We start from the raw sequence: 24,508 nt of genomic DNA on the forward strand, positions 1-24,508 counted from the left end.
AAAAGCTCCAAAGTCTACCTACCTCTCTGCAAAACTTCCCAACTTTTCCACCAAGGCCCCCCATTTGATTCAGTTCCCCTATGCCATCCACATTTTGAAAGATTTTATCTATTGAGCACACTGTATTTGTGAACTAATAATTTGTTCCATCTGGTTGATGATTATTTTTCTGTTCCTGTTTCTGTTTCAACATTGATCCAAACTTTAATCCCAATTACTGGGGAGTCAACATAATATTATGAAATCACATAAATCAGTCATGGCTATGTGGCTAATAAGCAATAAAATTAAATAAGCATGAGCACTGTTCCCCAGCACTGAATTCTGACTGCCACATGGTTTTAGACTCAGTGTCAATCACGTACTTGGCATACTCAACCCAGGACCCAGGGTTCCCAGATAGAGGACTCTGGTAACAGTGTTTGGTCCACACAATACATCCCAGACATTTCCAGGGAAATCAACAGCCAATCACACTGCTTGATCCATGTCCAGGGTGATCACATTGTGTTGCTAGAATTCCAGTCTAGGGCAAAGCAAAGTCTAGAATGTGTATAGACTGTAACAATAACAGCCCCCAATGAATCATGCCTTATTAGTACCCACACGCCGTATAGACTCCTCCCACAGTGACTCTGCGCTTGGCCATGTGACTTACTTTGGCCAATGAGACATCAGCAAACACGATGCAGGCAAAGGCTTGATAAATGCTTGTGTATCAGAACTTGCCTTCTTGAAACCCTGACACCACCATGCTAGATGAAGTCCAGGATGAAGCACCGCATGGAGAGAGCAGCCCAGCCATCCCAGCTAAGCCCAAACACTGGTTTACCTGGCAGCTCACTGCAGCCTCATGAGTGAACCCAGCCAAGACTGGTGGAAGAACTGCCCAGTCATTCCAAAGAATCATTGAAAAATAATAAGCTGTTTTAAGCCACTAGGTGGTTTGTTTCCGGGTTTGTTATACAATAATAGGCAACCAACCAGTACAGCATAGTTCTTGATGATGACTCACCCAGAGGACTGCCATTACTATCTTCATGGTGCCCAGGGACCCAAAAGAGTCATTAAGCCAAAAAGCCTGTATCCTAGGAGTTCTCTTGAGGGACTGGGAACCCTCACTCCTCCATCAAGATTTAGGTTTCGGGGCTTCCCTGTTGGCGCAGTGGTTGAGAGGCCGCCTGCCGATGCAGGGGACACGGGTTTGTGCCCTGGTCTAGGAGGATCCCACGTGCCGCGGAGCGGCTGGGCCCGTGAGCCATGGCCGCTGAGCCTGCGCGTCCGGAGCCTGTGCTCCACAACGGGAGAGGCCACAATAGTGAGAGGCCCGCGTACCGCAAAAAAAAAAAAAAAAAAAAATTTAGGTTTCATTTGTCTTTTCCTGTGTAAATGACAAAAGTTCCATTTCACTCTCCTGGTCTTATCCATATCTATCCTTTCTTAATCTTCCCCTCTGCTCTGGACACAAATTCCTCCATCAAATATGGTAGTGAGCAAATATGGGCAGTGAGACCAGCTCTATTTGTTGGCACAATCATGGGATGAAGGCACTGGACAATGCAATACTCTGAGCAGATTCTGGAACATTCTTCTATTTTTCAAACCCCAACCTGCTTCCCCATGGTTGATGACTTTGGCTTTGGTGATTGTTGAGAGGAGGGCTTAGGGTTTGTGCATTTAAAGAGTCTCTGAGTTTCTTTGACAGAAATACTGACCATTTTCTCACTCCATTAGAAGAGAAACAGTGGTTCCTAGAAGCCAAGCAAGAATAAATCATGCTAAAAATACCTCATTTATCTCCTCCACAGGGTCACTAGACTGACAAATGCCAACGTTAGGAAGCGTCTAGACTTCAGTGAGCATTTGACAAGCCTCTCATATATCTCCCTATCAACACCCAGCGAAATGCTGGTGTCACGGTGTGGCAGGTTTAAGAAGGTTCCAGGAGAGCACCAAACTGATTGAATCCCCCAGAATGGCATCACCGTGGTTCATCAGTCTATTACAAGTGGTTTCTTCTCCCAAGAGTAATCTCACACTATCCAAGCATATAAGGCTACTGAATAAAACCACAATGCCAGTTTCACGTGAGAAAGAGAATTGTCTTGCACGTCAGAAACTCCTTTAAGCATGGTCGACTCATTCTGCATCTGTAGGCAGACCTGGCTGGCACGCCAAATTATAATCAGAGGGTTGCAAGGAGATACATAATCATCACATTAAACAGCATTGCGTCAACATGGGTTGAAGTCTCCTTTTCCATAATCAGATTGTCCTTAGCAACGGGATGGTAATCTTCAAAGTTGTTGGTCACCCTGTCCTCTCCCTTGGACGGTATTTAGATCTCACTGCTCATAAATGATCCCCTAGCCTCCTTTTTCTAGGCATCTGGGTTTTTTTAAGTCCTAATGTTTATAATTGGATTCAACAGACATAGAATTACACTTGAATAAATATAATCAAACCAACAATGGAGGGAAAAAGGGAAAAAGTACAAAACTGTACACATTGTTGAAAGTGTGTATATATGTTGATTTAAAAGATTCACTGTTATACTTAGAATTCGAGAAAGAATAGATAAATGTATAGATAGATGTATAACTAGATGTATAGATAGATGTATAGATAAATGTATAACTGAATCACTTTGCTGTACACCTGAAACTAACACATTATTAATCAATGATACCCCAATATAAAATTAAAATTTTAAAAAAAGATTCACTGCTATACTTAGAACTTTTTGTCTTTTTGCAATTATAATAAAACAAAAAGTCATGAGCAGATTCCCCATATTACACGCCTGTATACACTCTTTGAAAAAATAAACACTATTATATCTGTATTTAAAGCTTTTAATGTAAAAAATGAGCTTGCTTCTTGCTTATTAACATATCTACCTAAGTTGAATTGACAACAACTGTACTTCCAGGGCATAACTTTTACCTATGATGTTTCCTTGTTTTGTTTTAATGACATTCAGTATAGAAATCAGTTTAACAGAGGTATGTTGAAGGGAATGGAATAAGATCTTTCCAACTGGCTTCAGCAAACTCAGAAGCATATCAAGATCATAACTTGTTTCATAATTGTTGTAAAACTAAGGGAATATATTGTAACAATCTGTAGAAACTTCAGTTTTTGCTCTTCAATTTTTTTCTACCATTGAAAAACACATTGCATTCTCTCTTTGCATAGAAATATTGATATTATTAAAAATCAGACAAATAAGCAAGTCTGTCTATCAAAGTGTACAAATTACATTTTTTAAAAGGTGAGAGAGGGACTTCCCTGGTGGTCCAGTGGTTAAGAATCCGCCTTCCAACTCAGGGGACGCAAGTTCGATCCCTAGTCTGGGAACTAAGATCCCACATGCTGCAGGGCAACAAAGCCCATGCATCGCAACTACTGAGCCCATGCGCCACAACTAGAGAGCCGCGTGCTGCAACTACAGAGTCCACGTGCTCTGGAGCCCCCGTGCCACAACTAGAGAGGAGCCTGTGCATTGCAATGAAGAGCCCATGCGCTGCAACGAAAAGATCCCACATGCCGCAACTAAGACCCAACGCAGCCAAAAAGAAAAAGAAAGGAAGGAAGGAGGGAGGGAGGGGAAGGAGAAAGGAAGGGAGGGAGGAAGAGAGGGAGAGAAACAGGGAGGAAGGAGGGGAGGAAGGAAGGGAGGGATGGAGGGGGGGAGGGAGAAAATCTGTAATTTAAAAAAAAACTCTATAATCCTAATTCCCTGACATAAATACCATTAAAAAAATTAAAAATAAATAAATAAAAGGTGAGAGAAAACTAGTTTCTTTTTTATTCTTTCCCCCATTTCCCCCATCTCACAGTCCCTAGTAATCACTCTTCTAGTCTTTGTTTCTATGAGTTTGGTTGTTTTAGATTCCACATATAAGTGATATCATACTGTATTTATCTTTCTCTGTCTGACTTATTTCACTTAGAATAATCTAGGCATCTGTTCTTGACAAAGCTCTTTTTATAACATTATCTACTGTGAAGCATGTGAATACTGTGCTTTCTCCAAAATGACTTTGCTAGACTCAGCTCCAGCTTGGCCTGGCCTGGTCTCTTATTCACTATTGAACCACCAGTGCTGGTCTGAAGATGTCCAGACTGTGTTCCATGTATGTCTGTGCAAGAGTCTCTACTTTGATTCATGACATGTTTTGTTATAATTTAACCCTCAGAGAGAACTCTTCTTTCAAGTTTCTGTAGAAAAGGAAGGTGTTCCCACATACCAACTACAAATAACAGTACAGTTAAGTTCATTTCAGTTGAACAAATATCCCCAGTGGGTAATGATTGCCTGTGATACCTTAATATGAAGGCAGTCTCTGGGGTTGTGCTCCCAAGCTCTTGTCTTTGGCCATGTTCAACATTTTTGTCAAGGATTTGAGTAATGGTCAAGGCCTGTGGTGTCCTATACAGTAGCCTCCAGCCTAAGCACAGTTGACTACTTAAATTATTTTAAATTAAGTAAAATCGAAAATATTGGTTCCTTTCACCCTAGTCACACATCACATTTTAAGTGCTCAATAGCCACATGTGACTAGCAGCTACTATACTGGACAATGCATTTCCATAATCAGAAAAAGTTCTACTGGACAATTCTGAACTAGAAGGCAAATGTTTATTGCATTTATGAACAACATGGAGTAGAAACTGTTGATGAATATTTCATTTGAATATTTCATTTGAAGTAGACATATTTAACTATGGCCTGGACAGCATCAATTTTCCCTCCTTCTGGTAATAGCATCCCAATTTTCCTTGGGGTAGGTACAACATACCTGCAAGCACCAGTCCATGTATTTTGGGAGGAGCTCCAAGGGTATTTATATATATAAATTTATATATATAAGGGTGGACATATGACTCAGATCAGACCAATCACAGCTTTGTACTCATGCTCTAGCCACTGTGATTGGCTGGAGAGGTAAGTATATAGCCAATCTCAGCCAATGAGATTCAGTTCTGGGACTGTTGAACCTATGACATGATTGAGAGGAGAAATAATTCCTACTGATGTTGCAAAAAAGATAGGATATATACTTCAAACTGCTGACAGTCATCTACTCAGAGACATTTTTTGGTAGTCCCCTGTATACACATGTGTTAGTTTGAGTTGGATTTCCTGTCACCAGTCTTAATTTATCATTCAAGACAACCGAATTATTTGAGCAGGTGGATAATGGGCTCAAAACTCAACAAGATTGCGACTTCCCTGGCAGTCCAGTGGTTAGGACCCTGCGCTTTCACTGCTGAGGGCCCGGGTTCAATCCCTGGTCTGGGAAATACCATCCCACAAGCCGCACAACACAGCCAAAAAAACAAAACAAAACTCAACAAGATAAATTTAGAGCCTCGATTTCAATGTTGAAAATCACCTGTGTGTCCAGGAAGGTTGCTGGGGTGCTGCTGATGTTCTGCCTCTTGATCTGAGTGCTGGTTGCATGGGGATCCTCAGCGTATGAAAGTTCAACCAGTTTTTTCCCTTTTCTGTATGAATAATACACTTCAACAAATAGTTTTTTTTAACAAAAAGATCAACTGCATTGGGACCAGATGGGGAAGATGTTACTCCACTAATGGAACACTGACCCAAGAGCTTTAGTTTCTTATAAACTCAATATGAGTCAACAGTGGCTGCCCAAAAAGCCAATGGAAACTTAGTCATACTAACAGACACACTCAACCTGAACGAGGAAACTGACAGAGCCATTCACCCTAGGGTGGGTCAGATCAGACTTTGGGGAAAGATATAGACAAAATAGAGCATGTTCACAAATCTCAAAGTCACATCTCATAACAGTCAGGGGAAGAAGAGATGGGAGGAGATGATACAGGCAGGACAGGCTGAATGAAACCCTGGAATGAACAGGGTTTGAATAAACAGACAACCCTAGGATCTGCAAATAATGTTATTTTCTACACAGAAAACCCCCAAGGAACCTGCTGAAAAGCTGAGACTAAGGTGCTCAGTGGCCTGATACAAAATTAATATACAAAAACTTAAAGCCCTCCTTTCAAGAAATAAACAGAGCTTACATGAAAAAACAAACAAACAAAAAAACCTAGAGCTTTCCTAAAGGACATAAAAGAATACTTTCCCAATAGAGACATGAACTACCCACCTACTTAGAAAAACTCACTATGACAAAGATCAGTTTAGCCCAAATTAACTTTTTAAATTGTGATAAAATATACACAACATAAAATTTACCATTTTAACAACTTTTAGTGTCCAGTTCAGTGGTATTATGTACATTCACACTGTTGTGCAACTATCACCACCATCATCCATCCTGAGAACTTTTTTCATCTTCCTGAGCTGAAACTCTGTACCCATTAGACAATAATGTCTCTTTCTCCCTTCCCATCAGTCCCTGGTTAAATTTCTTCTCAATTTTTGTTATCGTGGTAAAACACACATAACATAAAATTTACCATCTCAACTATTTTCGAGTGTACAGTTCATTGGTATTAAATATATTCCATCACCACCATCCACCTCCAGAACTCCTTTCATTTTAAAAAGCTGAAACCCCGTGTCCATTTATAATACTGATCAATTTTGGAGGAATCTATTTTTGAGCTTTGCAGGGAAAACTAACCCAAAAGGTCTTAAATATTATGTGAACAGCCGAAAATAACCAGGAACATTTTGAAAAGGAAGAGCCATATGAAGAAGGACTTTTCTATCATACATTAAGCCACAATATAGAACTACAAGGATCAAAACAGTGCAAAACTGGCACAAAAACAGATTGTTAGAACAGAATAAACAGCTTGGAAAGTTACCCTTCTTCACAGATAAGGGTCTAGAGTATGAGGGTGGCATCACAAACTCACGGGGAAGGGAAAGATGCTGAACAACTGATAATTCTTTGGAAACAATATAGAGATAGACAGTGTTTTCAGTTATTACTTTATACTCAAATGAATTCCAGAAGGATTACACATTTAATTTATTTAAATAAGGCCCGCAAAATCTAGAACATAAAGGTTAACATACATCACTGGATGAGGACTAACACTTTAGAGCAAGAGTCAGCAAACTTTTTCTGTAAAGGGCCAGAGAGTAAATATTTTCATCTTTGCAGGCCTTATGGTCTCTGTTGCACCTACTCAGCTCTGCCATTATGCTGTGAAAGCAGAGACAGTATGTCAACAAATGGCTGTGGCTGTGTGTCAGTAAGACTTTATTTACAAAAACAGATGGTGGGAAGATTTGGCTTTCCAGCCATAGTTTTCTGACCCCTGTTTTAGAGGGATGAAAGCAAAGAACAAAATAATTGGGAAAAAAAAGCAAATATCATTAGGTTTGGCTACATAAAAATTAAGGACTCCAGGGCATAAAACATATATATATATACGATAAACAAAATGTTAAAGCAAACACACACACACACGCACGCACGCGCACACACATGCACGCACGCGCACACACACGCACGCGCACACACACGCACGCGCACACACACACACACACAATGCAGGAAATATCTGCACCATACATGACAACAGTTAACACCTCCCCCTCTGTTTTCATTCTTCCCCTTTCCTTCTCCCCCTCACACACAAACATATACAATCATTGAAATCAATAAGAAAAAGAAACACACTAGTAGAAAAAATGGACAAAAATCTAAACAGAGGAAGAAATGACCAGTAAGCTTATAAATAGGTATTCAACCTCAAACATCTCAATTATATGCATATTAGGACCACAGAACTATTTTTCATATATCATATATATCAGCAAGGTGTGTTTTTAGTGCCACCGACCAGTGTTGATGGGGAAGGCAGAGGTCAGGCTGGCCTGGTACCCACTGCTGATAGGGGTGTAAACTGATGTAACCTTTCTGGTGACCAAATAAACAGTGTATATTGAAGCTTTGCATATGTTATATCCTTGGATCTATTGAACCTCTGAGAATCTACTCTAAGTAAATCATCAAAGCTGTGGCCAAATACTTTTATACAATGATAATCACGATGACATAATTTATAGTAGCAAAAATTAGAAACAACCTCAAAATCCAATAATATGGAAAGTGGTTCCATAAATTATGGTACACTCAGACAGAGCTGTATGAGGTTGTCATTTAAAATCTCTTTTGCAAAGACTACATAAAGACAGAATAAAATAGTCAACCTCTAAGCAACACTTGACTCAGCAGACACACCTTTCTTCTAAAAACACCTCCTTCCTTAGGCTTCTGAGATGCCACACCATCCTAGTTTTCTTTCTTCCTCCCTGGCAGATGGTTCTTGGCCCCTTTTGTCCTCTTCTTGGCTTAACATGTAGCTATTAAGGTGTCCCAGGGCTTTCTCTTGGGGCCCCTTCTTTGCTCTATCTTACTTCCTACATGATCTCAGACAGTCCCTTCACTTTAAAAAGGTTGCATTTGTAAGCTGATGACTCTCAAATTTTTAAACCCATCCCTGAGACCTCCCCTTGGATGTTAAAAAGGCATGTCAACTTGGATGGCCCCGCAGAACTCTCGATTCTCTTCAAATTCCCACCTCCCCCCCCACCCCAGTCTTTCCAGTCTCAAAATACGACACCATCACCCACTTAGGTGCTCAAGTCAAAAACCAAGGGTCATCTCCAAGTCCTTCCCTTTGTCACCTGACACACAGCCCTGGCGGCTCTACCTCTTCATTTCTCCATCTCCACGGCCAACACTCAGGCTCTCACCTAAGCCTCTGAGATAGCTTGTGATAAGGCCTCCCTGTTCTCACGCATGCTCCCATAGGAAGAGACTCCTACTGTCTCTTCTCCACTTAGCAGCCAGCAAAGGCTTTTCACAATCTGTTTCACCACATGCTTCCCCATCTTAAAACCCACCAGTGGCTTTTCATCTCAACCCAATTAAATGTACGCGTCGTACCACAATCTTCAGGGGTCAATGTCCCCCAGGCTACCTCTCTGCCTCCATCTTCTTTCCGTCCTCAAGTTCATTCCCATCCCATGCCTTCATCCCTCTCCTCCAGATTCCCACGTGGCTGCCTCTTTCTCCACATTCAAAGGTCAGCCCAAGTCACCTCCTCAGAGGCACTCTCCCTGGTGTCATAGCTTACACACGGCCTCCCACCCCAGCCCTTATTTATACTACGACTTTGCTTAGGTTCTTCAAAGCACAGAGTAGATGACTAATTTTGTTGAGCTGATAAATGTTAGGGTGAAAGTTATTTTGTAAATTCACACACAGTCGCTCTGTGTTTGAATGCGGATACCAAGAGTGAAGATAACTGGGCTGCGTACACCCCATGTGAGCCCCCCAGAACATGGACAAACAATGGTTATCAGTCTTTTTCTCTAAAAAGGACAAAGAGATCCTCTCACTGATAATGTTTATTGCAAATGATAGAATTTGGGCTTTCAGGCAAAAATTTGTTTTACCACCATGACCTTATAGTTTCCCAGTCCTTGGAAGAAGTTTCTGGTGAGATTAGTGTTGAAAATAATATAAATTTTTTATTGAAGTATAGTTTATTTACTATATTGTATTAGTTTCTGGTGTACAGCACAGTGATTTAGTTTTGTGGGGTTTTTTGCAGATTATATTCCATATAGGTTAAAAAGTATAAATTTTTTATATTGTACAATGAAACGTGTCAACATTTAGAAGATCTGTATAACTCAGTCAACCAATACTTTATTTTTTCCTCCAGGTTTACTGCGATATAATTGACATATAAGATTGTGAAAGTTTAAGGTGTATAACGTGTTGATTTGATATGTATATATTGCAAAATAATTACCACAGTAAGGTTAGTTAACACCTCCATTATCTCTGATAATTACCCTTTTTCCATATGTGTGGTGAGAACATTTAAGATCTACTCTCCTAGCAATTCCAAATATACAATATATTATTGTTAACTATAGTCAGCCTGCTGTATGTTAGATCTCCAGAACTTATTCATCTTATAACTGGAAGTTTATACCCTTTGGCCCCCACCCTTACCAGCCCCTAGCAATAACCATTCTACTCTGTTTCTATGAGTTTGGCTATTTTACTTCCACATGTCAAGTGATATCATACAATATTTGTCTTTCTCTGACATTTTACTTAGCATAATGCCCTCGAGTTTCATCCATGTTGTCCTAAATGGCAGTATTTCCTTCTCTTTTATGGCCAAATAATATTCGTGTGTGTGTGTGTGTGTGTGTGTGTGTGTGTGTGTGTATACCACATTTTTTATCCATTCATTCATTGATGGACATTTAGGTTGTAGTGAATAATGCTACAATGAATATTGCAACGCAGATATCTCTACAAGGTAGTGATTTCATTTCCTTTGGATATATACTCAAAAGTGGGATTACTGGATCATATGGTAGTTCTATTTTTAATTCTTAAAGGAATCTCCATACTATTTTCCACAGTGGCTTCACCAATTTACATTCCCACCAACAGTGCACAGAGTTCCCTTTTCTCCACACCCTCTCCAACACTTATTATCTCATCTTTTTGATTAATAGACAATCTAAAAGGTATGAGGTGATATCCCATTGTGGTTTTGACTGGCATTTCCCTGATGATTAGTTTGTTGAGCATCTTTTCATGTTCCTGTTGGCTATTTGTATATCTTCTTTGGTAAAATATCTATTCAGGTCCTCTGCCCATTTTTAAATTGGATTATTTAGCTTTTTTGCTATTGAGTTGTATAAGTTCTTTATATACTTTGGATATCAACTCCTTATCTGATATATGGTTTGCAAATATTATCTCCCATTCTGTAGGTTGCCTCTTCATTTTATTAGTTGTTTCTTTTGCTGTACAGAAGCCTTTTAGTTTGATGTAGTCCTACTTGTTTACTTTTGCTTTTGTTGCTTTTGTTTGCTTTTGGTGTCATATCCAAAAAAGTGAACCAATACTTTCTAACAGACCAATACGTTATGTTGAAAAAGTATGCATGTATAAAAGAGCCATTCAGAATGTAAGACAAACCAATGGATTTTAACATAATAGCATAAGAAAGGCTAAAAATTGATCTAGTTTCAGATTCCACATTGCAATTAACCTTCAAGAAACTAATACCTGTTGCATTTGAGATTTCAAAGAATATCCACATTTATCTGAAAAAGCAATTAAAATATTTCCTCCCTTTTCCAACTATATATCTGTGTGAGGTAAGATTTTCTTCATTTACTTCAACCAAAATAACATATCACAACAGATTGAACTCAGAAGTGGATGAGAGAATCCAGCTGTCTTCTATTAAGCCAGACCTTTAAAAGATTTGCAAAAGCATAAAACAAGGCTACTCTCCTCACTATTTTTTTTCGTTTTGAAAATATCATTTCTTGATTATTTGTGAAAAAGTCTAATTTACTTTCCTATATGAATATTTAGTAGAATTTTTAAAATATTTTGATTAAAATTATATATTCAAAGTCTGAGTCAGTATCAAGAAACCTTTGCCTTAAAATAAATGGATAATCCAGAAAAAAAAAGAAAAAGAAAATATCATTTCTCTTAAAAAGATTTATGTTAACATTTGTGGTGGTTTTCAAACATGTCCACAAATTCTCCTCCCTTCAAGAGGTAGAGCCTAATTCCCTTCCCCTTGAGTGTAGGTTGGACTCAGTGAATCATTTCTAATGAATAGAATATGGCAGAAACAATGGTATGTGACTTAGAAGGCTAGGTCATAAAAGGCACTGTGGTTCCCTCCTTGCTCTATCTCTTGGGTCACTGGCTCTGCAGGAAGCCAGCTGCCATGTTGAGAGGACGCTCAAGCAGCTTTAGGGAGAGGCTCATATGGCAAGAAACTGAGGCCTCCTGTCAAGAGCCATGTGGGTGAGGCATCTTGGAAGTGGATTCTCCAGCCCTAGTTAAACCTTGAGGTGATTGCAAACCTATGAGAGACCCTGAGTTAGAATTACCCAAGCTAAACTGCTCCAGGGTTCTTGACTCACAGAAATTGTGTAAGACAGTAAATATTTATTGTTTTAAGTTTCTAAATTCTGAGCTCATCTGCTATGCAACAATGGATAACTAGTACAACAGTTAATGAATTTATTTTTATGTTTTAGTCAGTGAATACACATTTATTTTAATTCCTCAGTTTAAATTTCCAATATGGTAAATATTGATATAGAACCCAGTTAAAAGTTCTTACGGGTTCTCAGTTTTTAATAATATAAAGGGGCTTTGAGACCAAAAAGTGTGAACTCTGCAAATTGCTCCTTTATTAAGCTTTTCTCAAATTACCCCACGTGAGAGCAACTTCTGTTTCCGATCAGGACTCTGACTGATAGAACGACACCAAAATATTATCAATGATTGTTGCTCTTCAGTAGGAGGACATGATTTTATGTTCTTCTTAATGTTTTCTTTTCTGTATTTTAAATTTTTTCTGCAAGTAAGGATGCATTGTTTTTATAATTAGGAGAAAAGAAACTTCCCTTTTCAAAAATCATCAAAAGTGAAAGTTAGAGCTGTGTTTTCTTTAGATGAGTCAATGGTTGAAGCTTGGCTTGCAGAGCCCAGGTGTCCGCCAACGCACCTGGGAGTTGGGGAGAAGTCTGTGGGGGTGGGGTGGGGGAGGGGAGGTGGCTGAGGAGCCAGCAACCCCCGCCTACCGCAGCCAGAATAGTTCCTTCATGTGCTTTACATATTGGGTTTCTGCATAATATTTCATTTAAAGAAAAGTTTCCACTTAAAAAAAATGTTTGAAAGCCTTTACCATGAGAATAACAGCTGAAGAGTTAAAATCAGCCTATAGAAGAATCACTCAAACTTTTTCCTCAATGTGAACAGAGTTTCCATAAAGGCAACCCTACACATTCTGAGGGAAGTACAGAAGCCCTGACAACTTAATACGTGTTTGGTGGTTTCAAGAGAGGATGGTTCATGTGGCCATAGAAAGAAATTATAGGGATGAAGAACTTATCCAGGGACCCCCCCCCCCCGCAATACTAAGGGCCCAAGAGGCCAGCAGAAACGCCAGGGTCCTTAAGGCCCATAGAGACACAGATCAGAACCACAAGTGAATGGTTCTCTTATTTTCTTTTTTTTTTAAAAGCAGGAGGTACCAGGACCACCTGGTGGTTAAAAGCATGGGCTTCAGGGACAACAGATCTGGGTTCAAGTCCCAGGTCTGACACTTAAAACCTATGAGATCTTGACAAGTGACATAGCCTCTCACAGCTTCCATGAAAGGGTACAATGTACAATTTCACCTGTAAAATGAAGTCTGAGAATGTAAAATTGTGAAGCCATTTTGCAAAACAGCTTAGCAGTTTCTTAAAAGTTAAGCATAAATTGACCACGTGACCCAACAATTCCATTCCTAGGTAACTACCCAAGAGAAATGGAAACATACGTCCCCAAAAGGACTTGCATACAAATGTTCTTAGCAGCATTACTCATCATAACCCCAAATGGAAACCATCCAAATGTTCATCAACTGGTGAATGGGTCCCCAAAATGTGGCACATCAATACTGCAGAATACTATAAGGCAATAAAAAGGAATAAAGTCTTGACGCATGCCACAGCCTAGATGTACCTTGAAAAACAGTATTCTAAATGAAAGAAGCCAATCACAAAAGATCACATAGTGTATAAGTCCATGTAAATGAGATGTCCAGAAAAGGCAAATGTATAGAGGCAAAAAATAGATTTGTGGTTGCCTGGGGCGGGGGCTGGAGTAGAAACTGGTAATGACTACAAATGGACTCAAAGTTTCTTTCTGGGGCGATGGAATATTCTAAAACTAGGCTGTGGTGATGGATTCCCAACTTTGTAAATATATTGAAAAGCATTGAACTGTACACTTAAAATGGGCAAATTTTTAAAAATGGAGTTTGACTCTCTACCTCAGAGGGTTGCTGGAAGGATTAACTGAGATAATGCCTGTAAAGCAGGCAGACTGGTACAAAGCAAGAACTTGGTAAATAATAATAATGATGACAATCAGAATATACACTAATAATAGATTATGTAAGTGTAGAATAATAGATAATGCAGGATAACAATTTATATCGTATGTACTTCTCATTTAAATTTTTAAAATTATAGTTAATTTACAATGTTGTGTTAGTTTCCGGTGTATAGCAACGTGATTCAGTTATACATATATATGTTTTCATATTCTTTTCCATTATAGTTTATTACAAGATATTGAATATAGTTCCCTGTGCTATACAGTAGGACCTTGTTGTTTATCTATTTTATACACAGTAGTTTGTATCTGCTAATCCTAAACTCCTAAACTCCCCACCCGCTTTCCCCTTTAGCAACCATAAGTTTGTTTTCTATGTCTGTGAGTCTGTTTCTGTTCTGTAAAGAAGTTCATCTGTGTCATATTTTAGATTCCACATATAAGTGATATCATATGTATAGCATATGTACTTCTTACCATACCACTCCCACATGTGTCAACCCAATTTAATCCTACAGGATTAAATTAAGGCACGTGTACTATATCATCCTTGTTTTTACAGATGGGGGAAACCGAGGCACCAAGAAATTAATGAAATTTCCCAGGTTGCACAGCTAGTATACGGCAGAGCTCGGATGGGGAGTCCTGGATAACTAGCTCCAGAGACTATGCTTCTCTCCACGACACTGCACTGCCTCTCAGTAAACGTCAGCTGTGTACTGAGTTTCTGCTCTACCTAGTGATGGGGGAAAGGGTACAGAAAAGGATCAGAGACAGCTCCCCAAGAAGCTACCACAGGACCTAAACCTGAAGGGTGTAGGACTTAGTCAGGGGAAGAGTGTTCCAGACAGAGGGGAACCGCATATGCAAAGGTGGAAAGGTAAGAGAACGCAGGGCTTGGGCAGGAAGCCAGAGGAGGTGGAGGTGGCTGGAACTGATACCCAGCAGTGGGAACATGGGGCTCAGACAAGTCCAAGGCCACGGAGGGTCCCTGGTGCCCGGACATTAGCCTGAGGCGATGCGGAGCCAGAGAAGGAAAGTCAGTGAGTTCTCCAGCACTGCCTTACTCCAGGAATGACTCACATCACCCTGGCAGGTGGAGGAGGTTGACTCAGCCACTGCTGTGAGCTCAGGGGAGCGGGGGAGCTGCTACCCCACGTTCCCATCCCACTGTCAGCTAATTCCCCAGCAGCTGCCCCAGCACCAGCTCCCCAGCATGCAGAGGCCGTCCTAGCCAGCTGGGAGCACCGGGCTTGGCCATGCTGCCAGGAAGCTGAGCATAGTCTGGTGAGAGCGCCTGCTGGCGGCTGGCAGCTTCCACACCCCCGCTCAAAGCCCAGATAACTGTGGACCCCAGGGGCACCTCCCACAGCACTCCAACTGCCTGCCACGGGGCGCAGTGCTCTGGCCCTCCACTCTCACTTGGCTGTCAGGGGACCAGCCCGGGGGATCTATCACTTTTCTTATTCAGATTTAATATACAGATAAACATGTGCATGTGTGCACAAAACATTCACTGTGGCAAAAGCCAAACTACTGAAAACACTTATATGCCTAACAAAAAGGAAGTAGTTCCAAAATGCTGGTGAATCCATACTGCAGAATACTACGAAGCAATTAAAGAGAAGAATGCAGACCTATTATCCCATTGTACTAGGCATGAAAACACCTCCAAGATACACTGTTGGGTAAAAATAAATACCTACAGAATAATGTATCGAGTATATCATCACTTACATAAAAACCCAAACAAACAAAAATCACAAACTAGCTCTTTATTTCTCCAAGTCTGCAAATACTTAAGTAAGTAAGAAAAATGCCTAGAAGGAAACACATCAAACTAAGCGCAGCAGTAATCACAGAAGGGAGGGAGGGAGGGAGGGAGGGAGGAAGGGAGGGAGGGATGGACGGGACTTTTTACATTTCTATGTAGTTTTATTTTTACCAGAAGCATGTATTTGGGTTCTTAAAAACATTAAAGTCTTGAAAAAATATTGGGAAAAGTGTGTTAAAATGATCACCATGCTGGCATAGGGTTCAGGGTCACTTTTCAAAGAGCTGTGACATCCAGGATCTTGTCTAATTCTTGCTACACCCCCTCGAGGGCAAGCGTTCAAAACCCCTTTTACAGATTAAGAAACTGGACCCGGAGAGGTGAAACAAGCTGTTCAAGGACACATGCAGGGCCGAGGGGTCCCTGGACCTTGGACGCAAGCCCAGCACTCTTTCTAACCTGTCCCCGTGGGAGCGCACCGAGGTGCGGGCCAGGGGGCGGGGGCCTGGGCTGGGGAAGCGGAAGGCTGGGGGTAGGCACGGATGCTCCGAAGAAGCCGGTCGTCCAGCTCACAGAGCCTCTGAAAAGCCCCTTCAGCAAGGGGAAAGGGGCCTCAGTCAGGGGAGAAGGGGGTGGAAGATGAGTGTGAAAGGAGGGCTGATGCAGCGCCGCCCACGACAAAATCAGACGTCATGACGTGCCGCCCACTGAGTGGGAGGGACCCGACGCGTCACCCGGCAAATGACACGTGGGAAGTAGCCTCGCAGGGCCACGTCCCTGGAGCCTGAGATTTCACGCCTCTCTCACTGGGGCTGCTCACCCCAGGCACTGGCTGCGCTTTTTGCAGCCGAGTGGTTCGGGGAATGCCTCTCTACTCAGTTCCCAGAGCTCTCTGTAACCAGGGCAGAAAGGGAAGTGTGCTTCTTAGAGGGTTCTAGAACCTGAGGACCCTAATACTCTTGTAAACCCTAATACTCTTTGGAGTGGTAAATGCCTCCACCCCTCAGTTCTCTTATTGGCTGCTTTAGCACCAAGTGTCTGGGGTCGGTGGGGGGAGGGTGTGGAGACAGGCCAGAGGGACCCAGGAAACATGGCTAGGTCCCTCCAAGGACAGGCAGAAGGGATTCATATACAGGGAGGGACCAGAGCCTGCTGAGGGGAACACGGGATGCATGGACACGTCTCAGCTGGACGGAGAGCAGGCGTGACCCCTCAGAGCATGCTCAGAGAAGAGGGCTTTGGCCAAATCACCGATCCTCTGTTCACTCTTATAACAGGGAGCAAGCCCACGAGGCCATGAAGCCAGGGACAAGAGCCTGGATCCTGGGAGTTCTGATTCCAGCCCTCCTCCCTTGGTCAAGTTTCTGAAACTTGCTGGGTCTTAGTTTCCCCATCTGTAAAATGGGTATTATTATACCTGCCTCTTTGGTATCATGATCTCTGGATCATAAGACACATAATAACAATAACTAAATAAAATATAACAAGTACAGGGTATCCATAAAATCTGGAAACAGATTATATGAATGCATATATGTGTTCATATTTATTTATTCATCCGTTTTACAGAGTGAAAATGTCCTGGACAACATTGTATACATTCATCTCTGTTTCTAGACTTCTGGACACTCTTTAAATAAATGTAATTTTATACAAGTATAATTTTATATAAATGTACATAAATATAATGAAATAAAATATAGTAACAATATAATAAACTAAAACATACTAATCACTTACACAGGAGGGACCATGTCAAGGACTTGCAGGTATTCTCTATTTTGGTGTTCACAGCAAGCCCTGGAGGTGGATACTATTATTATCCCCATTTTACAGAGGCAGAAACTAAGGTACAGGGAGCTGAAGAGACTTGGCAGGGTCACCCAGGGGATAATTCACAAAACCAGGTTGAGACCTGGGTCACCTAACCTCAGAGCCTATGTATGCTGTTCTCCACCCCTCTAAACCATCTACCTCTAAAGTGAAGACCGAATTAAAGGGACCAGCAGACAGTTCTGCCCTACAGAGTAGGAGCTTAGGAAATGCAAAGTCCTGTGAGTACTGAGCTCCTGGAGGAGAGAAACCAAACCCAACTGGTTCACCACCATATCTGGAATAGTAATGCACAAGATGTAGGTTGACAGTCAATATTAGTGGGAGGGAAGGAAAATGAGCGTTCATTAGCCAAAGGCTGGTATTCTTGTTTTCAAAAAGAAGTCTCAGATTTCAGAGCCCTTCCTAGGAGCATCCACCTCCTAAGATGTGTGCGGCTGCCCAAACGTGGGCGAGCGCCAGACCCACACTGCTCTCCCCTCCACTGGCACAGAACCCAGAATCCAAGAGGCCCAGGTGTCCACCCACCAACCAGGACCAGGAGTGACCTACCTTCCTCGGCGTCGTTCCTAAGCGAGGCCTCCAGCAGGGCCACGCTGGCCTCGAAGGACACCTTCTTTCGCCGGCCGCCCGTGCTGCGCTTCCGTTCATGCTTGCGCTTGCGATGCTGCAGGTCCTGCTCGTACTGTGCCCACTTCTTCAGCTGCTGGGCCCGGCGCTTCTGGGCGGCGCGCAGCCGCTCCAACGTGGGCACCTTCTCCAGCAGCTGCAGCTCGGTCAGCAGGTCCACGTGGCTGGCCATGGCCTCCGCGCCTCCCCGCGCCCTGGCTGGAGGCTAGCACAGCGCGCTGGGGGCCGGGGCAGCATGGGGGCTCCTGGGGGGCTGGGGCCGCATGCTGGAGCCTGTGGCGGGGAAGGGGAGAGACACACATGGACATGCTTATCAGGCTCAAAACTCCGAGCTGATGATGTCACCCGGCCCCATGTTCCAAACGCTTTTTTCCCCCACTTTATTATTATTATTATTATTTTTTTTTTTTTGCGGTACGCGGGCCTCTCACTGTTGTGGCCTCTCGCGTTGCGGAGCACAGGCTCCGGACGCGCAGGCTCAGCGGCCATGGCTCACAGGCCCAGCCGCTCCGCGGCATGTGGGATCTTCCCGGACCGGGGCACGAACCCGTGTCCCCTGCATCGGCAGGCGGACTCTCAACCACTGAGCCACCAGGGAAGCCCGATTTTTTCTTTTTTTAAAATTGAGGTATAAATGACCTATGACATTGTGTAAGTTTCAAGTGTACAACATGTTGATTTGATATACTGCTATATGATTACCACTGTTAGCTAACACCTCCATCGCGGTCACATAATAATCCTTACTTTCGGGTGGTCATATTGTAATTTCATATAAGGTTGTTCTATTGTTATAACACATAGGGGGGTTATTTTTATAACACAGAAGGGGTTTATTGTTAGTTTTAAAGGAATGAGGATTATATTTTAAATGTCTCTGTATTAATTACAAAATAGGTTGATATTGACAGATATAATCCACATAAACGAAAGCTCGTTGGGAACCTTAATCTGAAGAGTATAAAGGGGGTCCTAGGACCCACAAATAGCTGCTGAACTACTGGGACCTAGTAAACCTTAGTTGAAGTTTTCCTCTTTGGATGACTTTTTAAAAAAAAAATCACACCTCTTGCTCTCATCAGTTCTTGGGCGACATGAGGTCAACAAAATTTCAGTGTGAAGCCAAGTGGGTGCTGTCTTCCTGTAAGCACAGACCCTATGGGCTCTCAGATGCAGAAGAAGGAAAAGGTCTTGGAACAACTTGAGCCTTTCTAAACCTGTTTTCCCACCTGTAAAATTCTGTATCCACCTCCCAGAATTTACAGGATGTTCAAGGAAGAAAGAGCTGACCAAAAAAGTTATACCAAAGAGAAACAAGTTATAGCAAAGAGAAACGAGCTTGGAGGAAGAAAAGCAGGGACACGTAAACGCAGCACATCTGGGAACCCATGGGGGCAAGGCTGGTGGAAGACTGCAGGATGCTGAGTACAGGTCTACATATGGTGCTGTGGAAATGCTCACTGTCATAAAGGAGATCGGCATAGCACTGGGCTCCAGCAAGTGATTGTTAATCTCCTGGGTTCCCTGCTTCACTCTGGAGCTGCTGGTCCTCAGGAGGCTAAAGACCAGGATTCAGCCTTCGGCTGGACCCTCAGGAGCTCAGAATGTTCTTCAGGTCTCTCTCTGAAGAGACTGGAGCATACACAGGAGGAATGGGGAAGGGGTTGGCTTGGCAATATTCAGAGGGCAAAGGCTCCTGGGGTCTGAGTGGACCTGATCTCAAGGATAAACATGAGCCAGGGACTTCCCTGGTGGCACAGTGGTTAAGAATCCACCTGCCAATGCAGGGGACACGGGTTCGAGCCCTGGTCCAGGAAGATCCTACACACCACGGAGCAACTAAGCCCGTGCGCCACACCTAATGAGCCCCCACACCACAACTACTGAAGCCCTCGTGCCTAGAGCCCGAGCTCCACAACAAGAGAAGCCACTGCAATGAGAAGCCCGCACACTGCAGCGAAGAGTAGCCCCCGTGTAGCAGTGAAGACCCAACGCAGCCAAAAATAAATAAGTAAATAAATTTTTTTTTTTTTAAAAAAAGGATAAACGTAAGCCAATGGCGAGGCTCAGCAGGAAACAAGCAAACTGCCCTTGGTTGCCTTTCGTTTTGTTCTGAGTATCTTGCAATGCTTTTTCAATTAGTTAAACTTTTTATTTTGAGATAATTATCAATTTACATACGGTTGTAACAAATAATGTGGAACGATCCAGTGCAAACTTTACCTAGTTTATCCCAAAGGTAACATCTTGCAAAACTACAGTACAGTGTCGAAACCAAGAACCTGACATTGATACAGCCTATCAATCTACTCAGATGTCCCCAGTTTTATATGTATTCATTTGTGTGTTTAGTTTTAAGCAATTTTGTCACAAGTGTAGGTTTGTGTATCCACCACCACAGCCAGATACAAACAGTTCCATCACACAAGGAGCCCTCATCCCCCTCTCCCAATGCACTCCTGTCCTTGCCCTTGTCAATCACTAATCTATTCCCCATCTCTTGAATTTTGTCACTTCAAAAATGTTATAGAAAAGAATCAGGGGCTTCCCTGGTGGCGCAGTGGTTGAGAATCCGTCTGCCGATGCAGGGGACGCGGGTTCGTGCCCCGGTCTGGGAGGATCCCGCATGCCGCGGAGCGGCTGGGCCCGTGAGCCACGGCCGCTGGGCCTGCGCGTCCGGAGCCTGTGCTCCGCAATGGGAGAGGCCACAGCAGTGAGAGGCCCGCATACCGCAAAAAAAAAAAAAAAAAAAAAAAAGAATCAGGCAGTGGGTAACCTTTTGGGATTGACTTTTTTCACTCAGCATCCCTTGAGATTCATCCAAGTTGTTTTGCATAACAGTAGTTCATTCCTTTTTGGTTGCTGAGTGGTACCCCCACATTATGGATGTGCCCCAGTCTGTTTATCCATTCACTCATTGAAGAGCATCAGGGTTGTTTCTAGTTTGGAGCTAACACATTCATGTACGGGTTTTTGTGTGAACGTAAGTTTTCAATTCTCTGGGGTAAATACCCAAGAGTACAAGTTTCATAAGAAATCGTCAAACTATTTTCCAAAGTGGCTGTACCATTTTTTCATTCCCACCAGCCATGTGTGAGTGATCCAGTTTCTTTGCCAGAATATGGCATGCTCACTGTTCTTTAGTCATTTAGATATTCCTTTTTAAAAGTAAGGAGCTCAGAAGAGTTGAATTCACAACCATGCTGTATCATCATGATGGTCAGAACTCACTGGGAGCTAGTGGACCACATAGTTACTTTCCCCCTCTTCTTTAAGGAATCAAACAATGCAACGTGCCCTGTGATGAGTCCTGGTTCACAGATGGATTGAGGATCAGCTCTGCCTTCTAGGAAACCCAAGTCTGCCTGTCTGTCATCTATCTGTAAATGAATCTAATCCTTCTGATGACCTAATGAGATAGGTACTATTATCATCCCCATTTCACAGATAAGAAAACTGAGGCACAGAGAGATTAAGTAAACTACCCTACATCACACAGCTAGGAAATGGAAGACCTTTTCTGCCTAAGGTTTTCAGAAAAGGCTTTCCAGGGTAGAAGGCAACTGATTTGAATCTCCAAGGATGAGTAGTCCACCAGGTGAAGAGGGCAGACATGGGAGCTTGGCATTGTGCAAAGGCATGGAGAGGGGCTGAACACCATGGAGGAAATTCTGGGAACCAACACGCACAAACATGGCTGGAAGTGGATGGGACTGCCCAGCCAACCGGAACAGAAGTCTTGTGGGAAGCAGTGAGCGACCTGTGGTACAAGGCCAGACAACCAGAAAGTCCCCTGTGGTCCACATCGTGTTTGTGTGTTTGCTTGGTTGGTTTTTGGCCCACACCATGATTTACAGTATTGTCATTCATTGCTAACTTCTAAAACTTGAAGATTTTATATCCCAAATCAGATTTTCAGCTTCTCTTAGAACATCTCAGTACCTGGCCACACTGGGCTCACGTGGCAATAATCAGCAGGTTTGGAGTAGGACTGTCCCCTTTAGATGGGGCCCATCTAATTTCCCATAGTCCCCACTACCCCCCCATTACTCCCACCTAACCTCCTTCACTAATTGGCATCACTTGCTAGCTCCTATGGTCATTTCAGTTTGCAAGCCCTGCCTTAGGCGGAATGAGACAGCAGTCTCCAAATATCCACAAGTCCAATCTGCACAAGAAAGAGAAGATAGTCTGTGAGTCTCCCCAATGCAGAACAGGACCAAGGCATAGGGGAACAGTGGTGTGCAGCAAAAAAAAAAAAAAAAAAAAAAAACAGGCACCTGGCCTCCAGAGCTGTCCAACAGGCAATTGAACAAGGGCTTGTGGTCCAGTGGCTGTCTCTGGAGATGGCAAATTCTCCGTCACTCACCGGAAAGCAAAATTTCTACTGATGACAGATCAGCCTAAGTGTTCTGTACAATTTCTTTCAGCCCTAAGATTCTGTACACAGATGGTTACTCATTTCTTCATTATTAAGTATTCACTGATCACCTACTAAGTGGTAGGTACCAAAAACATGCTGAGACTGAGGATAAGAATAATCATATCAATCACCCTGTTAAAGCTCTTAATCCTTTTCCAAGAACTTCCTCAGCCATCATCCCAGCCAGGTGTTTCCCTAAGTGTAGGAAGAGAACCCATACCGAGGGAATTTTCAAAAGTTCAGGACAAGACTTAATATAACATGGAATCAGAGACACCAAGTTACCTCCTTTTCATTTCTTTTTCAGTCTATCAGATTGCCTCCAGAAGAAAGTGCTAATAGGTCGTTGCTAATAGACATCTTTGTTTATAACCATGTCAATTTCCCTGGTAAACAAAGAGAAAGAGGCTAATAGCCTTGGGCAAGAAATGGTATCTGAGACAGAATGTAATAACACTGATTTTTTTTTCCCCTGTGGATTTGGCTTCACAGTTAGTGTTTATTTATGGTAGTGAAATAAAATTTCCTTTTTAAATAAATCTACTTCAGTGGAAATCTTACAAGGTGGTAGCAGAGAAAAATTAAATGATGATGGTATTTTGTGCTGGCAAAAATTGTGATTGACATTTGGGAAACCGTCCTGGTCACTCATCCTCAGTGACAACAATCTTATAAAAGAAGCACTCATAGGAGCTCATTACTTCATCTGACAAATATTTATTGGGCGTCTATCATATGGCCAGGACTGCACTAAGAGCTAGGTATACAGCAGGATAAAGACAGGCACAGTCCCTACCCATTGGATGGATGACAAAACAGAGACACAAGGGAGTGGAGGACACACGGGATATACAGACTGAGCAGAAACTTGAACCCTGGGCCTGACTCCCAGTACAGTGCTCCCTCCTTGGGCCTCAGGGTGGTGGGCCCCATGCAGACAGAAGGCACTCACTGCTGTGCCTTCCCTGGCTTGGACAGTTTGCTTGGGTAAAGGAATTAAGGGCAGTTGCCCAGCCCCCTGGAAAAAGGTGAGAACAATGCCTCCCAAGGGCCAATAAAGGGGGCCAGAGCACACTTTCTCTGACTTTGCTCTCTCTGCCAGCTCCCACCCCGCTTGCCCCTCTGGGTTCCCTGGAGCTGGGGCTCCAGGACAGCTCCCTCTTGACTGCTGGTTTTCAGGTGACCTAGTTTCCCCCAATAGACCCACACACCTCCTCCCACCCCCGTCCAAGAAAACCCTGCTTGGTCTAATTAAAGAATTGCCATCAGTGCTGTTAACACAGCAGCTGGGCAGCCCCCAAGACAGGGCACTGGCCTGGGTGCTGGGGCAGCCCACTGAAGTCCTGGTTCCTATGAGCTGTGGACTGGCTCCCTCGTGAGACCCAGTGACCCTGCCCGTACTTCCAGAGATAGCCCTGGTTGGTGATGGGGACACAGCCCAACCTGCCAGAACCCAGGAGAGCAATGGTACTATCAACTTTTTTTTTCCTCTCTCTCTTTTAAGGGTAGGGGAGTTTTTATTTATTTATTATTTATTGGCCGCTGCGCGTGGCATGCGAGATCTTAGTTCCCCCACCAGGGATTGAACCCATGCCCCCTGCAGTGGAAGCGTCCTGGAGCCCCAACCACGCGACCGCCAGAGAATTCCAGGCATCATTAACTCTTAAAGGAGATCCCCAAGGAGGACCTCACTGGAGGAAAACCAGCTCCACGGAGACATACTGAGCCCAGTGTGTTATGGGAGCATCTGGATGGACCATCTTGAAGAGAACTGGGCACGATGTGGGGACACGAGATAATGGAATGGCTGGGCTAGAGACGCGGGTGGGGGAGGGGTCCGCAGAGGCCAGGTTGGGGTGAGGTTATCCAGGAAGTGTGTGCGCTGTTAAAAGAGGAATCAGAAGCAAGGGGAAAACAAAGTACGGTACT

At 43.0% G+C, this 24,508-nt stretch overlaps 1 protein-coding gene across 1 annotated transcript in view; it reads right to left on the reverse strand.

Annotated features, from left to right (window-relative positions):
- The window catches only part of PPP1R16B (protein phosphatase 1 regulatory subunit 16B), a 100,690-nt gene that overhangs the window by 55,881 nt on the left and 20,301 nt on the right, over positions 1 to 24,508 (reverse strand). Inside the window, exon 2 of the mRNA XM_059036618.2 lies at positions 18,079 to 18,429. Within this exon, the coding sequence (XP_058892601.1) occupies positions 18,079 to 18,328 (250 nt within the window). The 5' untranslated portion in view covers positions 18,329 to 18,429. The remainder of the gene's footprint in view (positions 1 to 18,078; positions 18,430 to 24,508) is intronic.

This window comes from Kogia breviceps, chromosome 14, assembly GCF_026419965.1.
Source record: "Kogia breviceps isolate mKogBre1 chromosome 14, mKogBre1 haplotype 1, whole genome shotgun sequence".
Classification (NCBI taxonomy): Eukaryota; Metazoa; Chordata; class Mammalia; order Artiodactyla; family Physeteridae; genus Kogia; species Kogia breviceps.